At 48.2% G+C, this 10,984-nt stretch overlaps 1 protein-coding gene across 1 annotated transcript in view; it reads right to left on the bottom strand.

Annotated features, from left to right (window-relative positions):
- The window catches only part of LOC135524505 (xylosyltransferase 1-like), a 150,770-nt gene that overhangs the window by 39,173 nt on the left and 100,613 nt on the right, over positions 1-10,984 (bottom strand). Inside the window, exon 5 of the mRNA XM_064952096.1 lies at positions 10,175-10,255. Coding sequence (XP_064808168.1) covers positions 10,175-10,255 — 81 coding nt within the window. The remainder of the gene's footprint in view (positions 1-10,174; positions 10,256-10,984) is intronic.

Raw genomic sequence — 10,984 nt, 5'->3', positions numbered from 1 at the left:
AAGAATCCTAGAGTGTCAGCTATAGACTTACAGAAATCTCTGGAACATGCTAACATCTCTGTTGACGTGTCTATGATACATGAAACACTAAACAAGGATGGTGTTCATGGGAGGACACCAGGGAAGTAGCCACTGCTGTCCAAAATAAACATTGCACGTCTGAAGTTTGCAAAAGTGCACCTGGATGTTCCACAGGCTAAATATTCTGTGGACAGATGAAACTACAGTTGAGTTGTTTGGAAGGAACACATAACACTATGTGTGGTGGAAAAAAGGCACAGCACACCAACATCAAAACCTCATCCCAACTGTAAAGTATAGTGGAGGGAGCATCATGGTTTGGGGCTGCTGTGCTGCCTCAGGGCCTGGACAACTTGCTATCATTGACGGAAAAATTAATTCCCAAGTTTATCAAGACATTTTGCAGGTAATATTAGGCTATCTGTCCGCCAATTGAAGCTCAACAGAAGTTGGGTGACACAACAGGACAACGGCCCAAAACACAGAAGTAAATCAACAACAGAAGGTTTTCAACAGAAGAAAATACACCTTCCTGAGTGGCCCAGTCAGAGTCCTGAACTCAACCCGATTTAGATGCTGTGGCATGACCTCAAGAGAGCAGTTCACACCAGACAATCCAATAATATTGCTGAACTGAAACAGTTTTGTAAAGAGGAATGGTCCAAAATTCCTCCTGACCGTTGGGCAGGTGTGATCCGCAACTACAGAAAAAGTTTGGTTGAGGTTATTGCAAAGGAGGGCCAAGGGTTCACAAATTTTTCCGACCCTGCACTGTGAAGTTTACACTGTGTGTTCAATAAAGACATGAAAACATATAATTGTTTGTGTGTTATTAGTTTAAGCAGACTGTGTTTGTCTATTGTTGTGATCTAGATGAAGATCAGATCAAATTGTATGACCAATTTATGCAGAAATCCAGGTATTTCCAAAGGGTTCACATACTTTTTCTTTACACTGTATATAGGAAGAACCTTAATTAATCCACTATCCATCCTATCTCATGCCAGTAGTGGTTTTATTCAGTCAAGCCTGTCTAACTCCTGGCACATGCACGCACACACACACGCCATGGCACAGCACGACAGGCAGCCAGATTGTGATTGGTGTCAGTGTGTGTGTGTATGTGTGTGTGTACCAGTGATTGGCATGTTATTTAGTAGCGTGATAGGGCATGGAGCGGGGCCGGGGGCAGGGCTGGCAGGCAGCACCTCGCAACGGCAACAAGGGAAGGTTAATTAATAAAGCTACAGATGGAGCCTAATTGGATTATGACTCAGTCACCGAGCTGGGGCAAGGAGGGTGTGTGTGTGTGTGTGTGTGTGTGTGTGTGTGACAGTGGAGGCTCATCAGAGGAGGAAGGGGAGGACCTCCTCCTCAGTGAATTTCATTTTTTTTTTAAATAGTGAGATATTAAAAGCGATCCTTTTAATAAATTATTTGGTGACGTGAATATATTTAGTATAGTTTTATCTTAAAACAGACTGTTTTGCATTGAAGGTTTACAGGAGCCTCAACAGCACTCTGTAGGGAAGCACCATGGTGTAGCCGGAGGACAGCTACCTTCCGTCCTCCTCTCGGTACATTGACTTCAATACAAAACCTAGGAGGCTCATGGTTCTCACCCCCTTCCATGGACACATTACTTATGACACCTTCCGGAGGACGTCCTCCAACTTATCAGAGCTTTTGCAGTATGAACTGATATGTTGTCCACTCATTTAGAGGACCAGAGAATGAATCTAGTGCTGAAAGCATAAGCTACAGCTCGCTAGCACTACATAAAATGTGGTAAGTAGTTGACTCAAAGAGATAAAGACAATATTTGAACAGTTTTGAACAAATTGATTTCTTCAAAAATTAAGGAGAAGCAAGAGAGAGAGAGCTAGCTATTCATTGTGTTTTTTTTTCACTTTCACTTTCACATACAGTGGGGAGAACAAGTATTTGATAACCTGCAAAATAGGCAGTGTTTCCTACTTACAAAGCATGTCGAGGTCTGTAATTTTTTATCATATGTACTGATAAAAATCCAGAAAATCACAGTTTGTTTGTTGTTGTTGAATTTTACCCCTTTTTCTCCCCAATTTGTGGTATCCAATTGTTTAGTAGCTACTATCTTGTCTCATCGCTACAACTCCCGTACGGGCTTGGGAGAGACAAAGGTTGAAAGTCATGCGTCCTCCGATACACAACCCAACTAAGCCGCACTGCTTCTTAACACAGCGCACCTCCAGCCCGTAAGCCAGCCGCACCAATGTGTCGGAGGAAACACCGTGCACCTGGCAACCTTGGTTAGCGCGCACTGCACCCGGCCCGCCACAGGAGTCGCTGGTGCACGATGAGACAAGGATTTCCCTACCAGCCAAACCCTCCCTAACCCGGACGACGCTAGGCCAATTGTGCGTCGCCCCACGGACTTCCCAGTCGCGGCCGGCTACGACAGAGCCTGGGCGCGAACCCAGAGTCTCTGGTGACACAGCTAGTGCTGCAGTACAGTGCCACTGCGCCATCCGGGAGGCTGTCCATTGTATGATTTTTAAGTAATTTATTTGCATTTTATTGCATGACATAAGTATTTGATCACCTACCAACCAGTAAGAATTCTGTTAGTTTGTCTTTAAGAATCCCTCCTGTTCTCCACTCATTACCTGTATTAACTGCACCTGTTTGAACTCGCTACCTGTATAAAATACACCTGTCCACACACTTAATCAAACAGACTCTAACCTCTCCACAATGGCCAAGATCAGAGAGCTGTGTAAGGACATCAGGGATAAAATTGTAGACCTGCACAAGGCTGGGATGGGCTACAGGACAATAGGCAAGCAGCTTGGTGAGAAGGCAACAACTGTTGGTGCAATTATTAGAAAATGGAAGAAATTCAAGATGATGGTCAATCACCCTCGGTCTGGGGCTCCATGCAAGATCTCACCTCGTGGGGCATCAATGATAATGAGGAAGGTGAGGGATCAGCCCAGAACTACACAGCAGGACCTGGTCAATGACCTGAAGAGAGCTGGGACCACAGTCTCAAAGAAAACTATTAGTAACCCACTACGCCGTCATGGATTAAAATCCTGCAGCGCACGCACGGTCCCCCTGCTCAAGCCAGCGCATGTCCAGGCCTGTCTGAAGTTTTCCAATGACCATCTGGATGATCCAGAGGAGGAATGGGAGAAGGTCACGTGGTCTGATGAGACAAAAATAGAGTTTTTTGGTCTAAACTCCACTCGCTGTGTTTGGAGGAAGAAGGATGAGTACAACACCAAGAACACCATCCCAACCGTGAAGCATGGAGGTGGAAACATCATTCTTTGGGGATGCTTTTCTGCAAAGGGGACAGGACGACTGTACCGTATTTGAGGTGAGGATGGATGGGGCCATGTAACGCGCTCCGTAAGAATCATCTCAAGGTCCTGGAGTGGCCTAGCCAGTCTCCAGACCTGAACCCAATAGAAAATCTTTGGAGGAAGCTGAAAGTCCATATTGCCCAGTGACAGCCCTTAAACCTGAAGGATCTGGAGAAGGTCTGTATTGAGGAGTGGGCCAAAATCCCTGCTGCAGTGTGTGCAAACCTGGTCAAGAACTACAGGAAACGTATGATCTCTGTAATTGAAAACAAAGGTTTCTGTACCAAATATTAAGTTCTGCTTTTCTGATGTATCAAATACTTATGTCATGCAATATTTGGATTCTTGTCTTAGATTCCGTCTCTCACAGTTGAAGTGTACCTATGATAAAAATTACAGACATCTACATGCTTTGTAAGTAGGAAAACCTTCAAAATCGGCAGTGTATCAAATACTTGTTCTCCCTACTGTACATAGCTAGCGAATGCAGCTAGCTAGTTTAGCCTACTCAAACACCCGGCTCAAACAGAAAGGGATGTCATGTTAGCCAGCTGGCTATGGCTATCCAACACTGGAACTTTTCCAAGTCAAGGTAAGTGTTTGGTTTGAATAATTTATTGCCACCGGGGCCGCCGGTGTAACTGCTAAACTGTTTGCTGACTGTACACACAGTACTGCATGATTGTAGCATGTTTACTAACGCGTTAGTTTTAGTAGCTATGTTGACTAAGTTATGACGTTAGCTAAAATGGTGACAACGATGTAGGCTGTGTTTAACGGTTATGCTATGAAGGTTTGGCTTGGAAAGGTTTTGTCGCCTGGTCACAACCAGTGTGATGCACTGAAGTCCACAAGCAAAGGGAACAGGTGAGAGGAGGAGAGCGTGTAGGTATGAGAAGGAAGTGACCATTCTGTTTGTATGTGGCTGCTATGAAAGTGAACCGAGTCTGTTGAAAAACGTTACCTGAATTTTTCCAATAGAAAATCTTGTTTTCAACCGTTTGGACTAATGATTACCCCCTAGATCAGCTAGATGCAGGCAAGAATGTGCAAGGCGGTATTGAATGTGTCACTGTCTGTCGCCTTGATTACTCAAATGTCTTTCTCAACCTGTCCCTCACTCTCCAAGAGTGTTCAAAGCTGTCATCAAGGCAAAGGGTGGCTACTTGAAGAATCTCAAATATGAAATATATTTTGATTTGTTGAACACTGTTTTGGTTACTACAAGATTCCATGTGTTATTTCATAGTTTTGATGTCTTCACCATTATTCTACAATGTGTCCAAACTTTTGAATGGTACTGTACGTTGCAAACTTTCACTCATAGGCTAGGTTGTAGCAACCTCATGATGGGTATAGGGGCAATTTGTGTATCATTTAGTAACCTAAACCTATCAATGTTACATTGAACTGGGTGAATGGAATATAAATGACAGTGATCTAATATGCTGTAATAGATATAAGGCTGTCATGTCTTGTTATGTCTGTTCCTGTCCTTTCTCTTCACTCTCTCTCTCTGCTGGTCTTTTTAGGTTACCTTCTCTGTCTCTCATTCTTCAGCTGTTCTACATCTCCTCTAACTAGCTCATTCACTCTTTCACACCTGTTCTCTCTTCCCCCTCTGATTAGGTCTCTATTTCTTTCTCTGTTCCTGCTACTTTCAGGGTCTGATTCTTGTTTGTGTTTTTTGATGCCAGAAGCAAGCTGTCGTCTCGTTTGCTTCCACCTTGTCCTGTCCTGTCGGAGTCTGCCTGGCAGGTGCCACCTGCACTATACTAACGTTCTTTTTGTTCCGCTGACAACGTTGGAAGAGGATTTATGCCATTCCTGTTTTTTCATTAAAGAACTCTGTTTTCTGTTAAAACCGCTTTTGGGTCTTCACTCAAGTTCATAACAGAAGAATCAGACCAAGAATGGACCCAGCGGCTCCGGACCCTTTTCACTCCGCCGTCGAGATCCAGGGAGCGATGCTAGGCAGACACGAGGAGGAATTGTCTGCTGCTCGACATGCCGTTGAGACCCTGGCCGTCCAAGTCTCCGACCTCACAAGACAGGTTCACCAACTCCACCTCGATCCACCGCCCACTTCCAGGGTTTCCGAGTCTCCGGAGCCCAGGATCAACAACCCGCCGTGTTACTCTGGGGAGCCCACTGAGTGCCGCTCATTCCTCACTCAGTGTGATGTGGTGTTCTCTCTCCAGCCCAACACTTACTCCAGGAGCGCAGCCCGCATCGCCTACGTCATTTCTCTCCTTACCGGACGGGCGCGTGAGTGGGGCACGGCAGTCTGGGAGGCGAGGGCTGAGTGTATTAACCAGTATCAAGACTTTAAGGAGGAGATGATACGGGTTTTTGACCGTTCTGTTTTTGGGGAGGAGGCTTCCAGGGCCCTGTCTTCCCTATGTCAGGGGAATCGATCCATAACGGATTATTCTATTGAGTTTCGCACTCTCGCTGCCTCAAGTGACTGGAACGAGCCGGCTTTGCTCGCTCGTTTTCTGGAGGGTCTCCTCGTCGAGGTTAAGGACGAGATCCTCTCCCGGGAGGTTCCTTCCAGTCTGGACTCCTTAATAGCTCTCGCTATTCGCATAGAGCGACGGTTTGATCTTCGTCGCCGAGCTCGAGGAAAGGAGCTCGCGTTCTCCGCTGCTCCCCTCTCCACATCACTGCCACCTGCCGCATCACTGCCACCCTCCTCCGCCGGCTCGGATGCTGAGCCTATGCAGCTGGGGGTATCCGCATCTCGGCCAAGGAGAAGGAACGGAGAATCACCAATCGCCTCTGTCTCTACTGCGGCTCCGCTGGTCATTTTGTCACCTCATGTCCAGTAAAAGCCAGAGCTCATCAGTAAGAGGAGGGCTACTGGTGAGCGCAACTACTCAGGCCTCTCCTTCTGGATCACGCACTACTTTTCCGGTCCATCTCCGCTGGCCCGGTTCATCTGCTTCCTGCAGTTCCTTGATAGACTCTGGGGCGGAGGGCTGTTTTATGGACGAGACCTGGGCTCGGGAACATGACATTCCTCTCAGACAGTTAGGGGAGCCCACGGCCTTGTTCGCTTTAGATGGTAGTTCTCTCCCCAAGATTCAGCGTGAGACGCTGCCTTTAACCCTCACTGTCTCTGGTAATCATAGCGAAACCATTTCTTTTTTAATTTTTCGTTCACCTTTTACACCTGTTGTTTTGGGTCATCCCTGGCTAGTGCGCCATAACCCTTCTATTAATTGGTCTAGTAATACTATCCTATCCTGGAATGTTTCTTGTCATGTAACCTGTTTAATGTCTGCTATCCCTCCTGTTTCCTCTGTCTCTACTTCACAGGAGGAGCCTGGCGATTTGACAGGGGTGCCGGAGGAGTATCACGATCTGCGCACGGTGTTCAGTCGTTCCAAGGCCACTTCTCTCCCTCCACACCGGTCGTATGACTGTAGTATTGATCTCCTTCCGGGAACTACTCCCCCGGGGTAGATTATACTCTCTGTCGGCTCCCGAACGTAAGGCTCTCGAGGATTATTTGTCGGTTTCGCTCAACGCCGGTACCATTGTCTCCTCTTCCTCTCCCGCCGGAGCGGGGTTTTTTTTTGTTCAGAAGAAGGACGGGTCCCTGCGCCCATGCGTGGATTATCGAGGGCTGAATGACATAACAGTTAAGAATCGTTATCCGCTTCCTCTTATGTCTTCAGCCTTCGAGATCCTGCAGGGAGCCAGGTTTTTCACCAAATTGGACCTTCGTAACGCCTACCATCTCGTGCGCATCAGGGAGGGGGACGAGTGGAAGACGGCGTTTAACACTCCGTTAGGGCACTTTGAATACCGGGTTCTTCCTTTCGGCCTCGTTAACGCTCCAGCTGTCTTTCAGGCACTAGTTAACGACGTCCTGAGAGACATGCTGAACATTTTTGTTTTCGTTTACATGGATGATATCCTGATTTTTCTCCGTCTCTCTCGATTCATGTTCAGCACGTGCGACGCGTCCTCCAGCGCCTTTTGGAGAACTGTCTTTATGTGAAGGCTGAGAAGTGCATTTTTCATGCCGCCTCTGTCCCTTTTCTCGGTTCCGTTATTTCCGCTGAGGGCATTAAGATGGATCCCGCTAAGGTCCAGGCTGTCATTGATTGGCCCGTTCCTAAGTCACGCGTCGAGCTGCAGCGCTTTCTGGGCTTCGCTAATTTCTATCGTCGTTTCATCCGTAATTTCGGTCAGGTGGCAGCTCCCCTCACAGCCCTTACTTCTGTTAAGACGTGCTTTAAGTGGTCCGTTTCCGCCCAGGGAGCTTTTGATCTTCTTAAGAATCGTTTTACATCCGCTCCTATTCTTGTTACACCTGACATCTCTAGCCAGTTTGTTGTTGAGGTTGACGCGTCAGAGGTGGGCGTGGGAGCCATTCTTTCTCAGCGCTCTCTCTCTGACGGCAAGGTCCATCCTTGCGCGTTTTTCTCTCATCGCTTATCGCCGTCAGAACGTAACTATGATGTTGGTAATCGCGAACTGCTCGCCATCCGCTTAGCCCTAGGCGAATGGCGACAGTGGTTGGAGGGGCGACCGTTCCTTTTGTCGTTTGGACTGACCATAGGAACCTTGAGTACATCCGTTCAGCCAAACGACTTAATGCGCGTCAGGCTCGTTGGGCTCTGTTTTTCGCTCGTTTCGAGTTTGTTATTTCTTATCGTCCGGGCTCAAAAAACACCAAGCCTGATGCTTTATCTCGTCTCTTCAGTTCTTCTGAGGTCTCCACCGACCCCGAGGGGATTCTCCCTGACGGGCGTGTTGTCGGGTTGACTGTCTGGGGAATTGAGAGGCAGGTAAAGCAAGCACTCGCTCACACTCCATCGCCGCGAGCTTGTCCTAGGAACCTTCTGTTCGTTCCCGTTCCTACTCGTCCGGCCGTTCTTCAGTGGGCCCACTCTGCCAAGTTAGCCGGCCACCCCGGCGTTCGGGGTACGCCGCTTCCATTCGCCAGCGTTTCTGGTGGCCCACTCGGGAACGTGACGCGTCGATTTGTCGCCGCTTGTTCGGTCTGCGCGCAGACTAAATCTGGGAACTCTCCTCCTGCCGGCCGTCTCAGACCGCTTCCCATTCCCTCTCGACCGTGGTCTCACATCGCTTTAGATTTTATCACCGGACTGCCTTCATCAGCGGGGAAGACAGTTATTCTTACGGTTGTCGATAGATTCTCTAAGGCGGCTCATTTCATTCCTCTCGATAAGCTCCCTTCTGCTAAGGAGACGGCTCAGATCATTATCGAGAATGTTTTCCGAATTCATGGCCTTCCGTCTGACGTCGTTTCCGACAGAGGCCCGCAGTTCACGTCTCAATTTTGGAGGGAGTTTTGCCGTTTGATTGGGGCTTCCGTCAGTCTCTCGTCCAGCTTTCATCCCCAGTCTAACGGTCAAGCCGAACGGGCCAATCAGACTGTTGGTCGCATTTTACGCAGTCTTTCTTTTCGTAACCCTGCGTCTTGGTCAGAACAGCTCCCCTGGGCAGAGTACGCCCACAACTCGCTTCCCTCGTCTGCTACCGGTCTATCCCCTTTTCAGTGTAGCCTCGGGTACCAGCCTCCGCTGTTCTCATCTCAGCTCGCCGAGTCCTGCGTCCCCTCCGCTCAGGCTTTTGTCCAGCGTTGCGAGCGCACCTGGAAGGGGGTCAGGTCGGCACTTTGCCGTAATAGGGCGCAGACTGTGAGGGCCGCTAATAAGCGTAGGACCAAGAGTCCTAGATATTGTTGCGGTCAGAGAGTATGGCTCTCCACTCAGAACCTTCCCCTTAAGACAGCTTCTCGCAAGTTGGCCCCGCGGTTCATTGGTCCGTTCCGTATTTCCCAGGTCATTAATCCTGTCGCAGTGCGACTTCTTCTCCCACGCTATCTTCGTCGCGTTCACCCGGTCTTCCATGTCTCCTGTGTTAAGCCCGTTCTTCGCGCCCCCGCTCGTCCCCCCCCCATCCTTGTCGAGGGCGCACCCATCTACAGGGTTCGTAAGATTTTGGACATGCGCCCTCGGGGCCGTGGTCATCAGTACCTAGTGGATTGGGAGGGGTACGGTCCTGAGGAGAGGAGTTGGGTTCCCTCTCGGGACGTGCTGGACCGTTCGCTGATCGATGATTTCCTCCGTTGCCGCCAGGTTTCCTCCTCGAGTGCGCCAGGAGGCGCTCGGTGAGTGGGGGGGTACTGTCATGTCTTGTTATGTCTGTTCCTGTCCTTTCTCTTCACTCTCTCTCTCTGCTGGTCTTTTTAGGTTACCTTCTCTGTCTCTCATTCTTCAGCTGTTCTACATCTCCTCTAACTAGCTCATTCACTCTTTCACACCTGTTCTCTCTTCCCCTCTGATTAGGTCTCTATTTCTTTCTCTGTTCCTGCTACTTTCAGGGTCTGATTCTTGTTTGTGTTTTTTGATGCCAGAAGCAAGCTGTCGTCTCGTTTGCTTCCACCTTGTCCTGTCCTGTCGGAGTCTGCCTGGCAGGTGCCACCTGCACTATACTAACGTTCTTTTTGTTCCGCTGACAACGTTGGAAGAGGATTTATGCCATTCCTGTTTTTTCATTAAAGAACTCTGTTTTCTGTTAAAACCGCTTTTGGGTCTTCACTCAAGTTCATAACATAAGGCCATGCTCATAAAAATTATTTTTTCTCCCTCCTCTTAAACGGCACTGACCGCCACTGGTGGGAATGAGTGAGAATACGAATAAGTGAATGTGTTTTAATGTGTCTGTATCATGCTAGTGTGTGTGTGTGTGTGTGTGTGTGCATACACCTGTATGTGGGTGTGTATTTATCAGTGTGTGTGCGTGTGCTTGTTAGATCTCACCTGGCGTTGTCTCTGCCGTGGGACTTGATGAAGTTCATGTCTCTGTACTTGGACAGGAAGGCCACCAGCTGGCTGTTGGTTCTGTTAACGACAACCAGGAAGAGATTATTAGAAACCAACCAATCAGTGGAAATGACAGCCAGGAAGATCATAATTATCAACCAATTAAAGAGAGAGAGGTAGAAACCATATGCCATATGATAGGGCAACAGCACTAGGGCAACACCCTGTCATCACTTTTCAAGGGTTGTCCAGGATACAAAGGGATAGTCGTTAAAGGGATAGTTCTCTATAAAAACCCAAGTATGCCAGCCATTTTCATGGACTCTCACTCATACAACTTGTCACGTGACTTGGGTGGGCAAATCTATGTTTGTATTTCTTTGTAGGCCTAGTATGGTTCCCAATCAGAGGCAGCTGTTTATCGTTGTCTCTGATTGTGGATCATAAATAAGCAGCCCTTTCCCACTGTCACGCCCTGGCCTTAGTTATCTTTGTTTTCTTTATTATTTTGGTTAGACCAGGGTGTGATATGGGTGATTTATGTGTTTTGTCTTGTCTAGGGTTTTTTGTAGATTTATGGGGTTGTGTTCAGTTTAGTTGTCTAGGTAAGTCCATGGTTGCCCAGATTGGTTCTCAATCAGAGGCAGGTGTTTATTGTTGTCTCTGATTGGGAACCATGGTGTGGGGGCTGTGCTTTGGCAAAGTGGGTGGGGTTCTATCCTTCCTGTTTGGCCCTGTCCGGGGGTGTCCTCGGATGGGGCCACAGTGTCTCCTGACCCCTCCTGTCTCAGCCTCCAGTATTTATAC

This window comes from Oncorhynchus masou, chromosome 4, assembly GCF_036934945.1.
Source record: "Oncorhynchus masou masou isolate Uvic2021 chromosome 4, UVic_Omas_1.1, whole genome shotgun sequence".
Taxonomy (NCBI): domain Eukaryota; kingdom Metazoa; phylum Chordata; class Actinopteri; order Salmoniformes; family Salmonidae; genus Oncorhynchus; species Oncorhynchus masou.
This window is presented reverse-complemented; position numbering and strand designations above follow the sequence as displayed.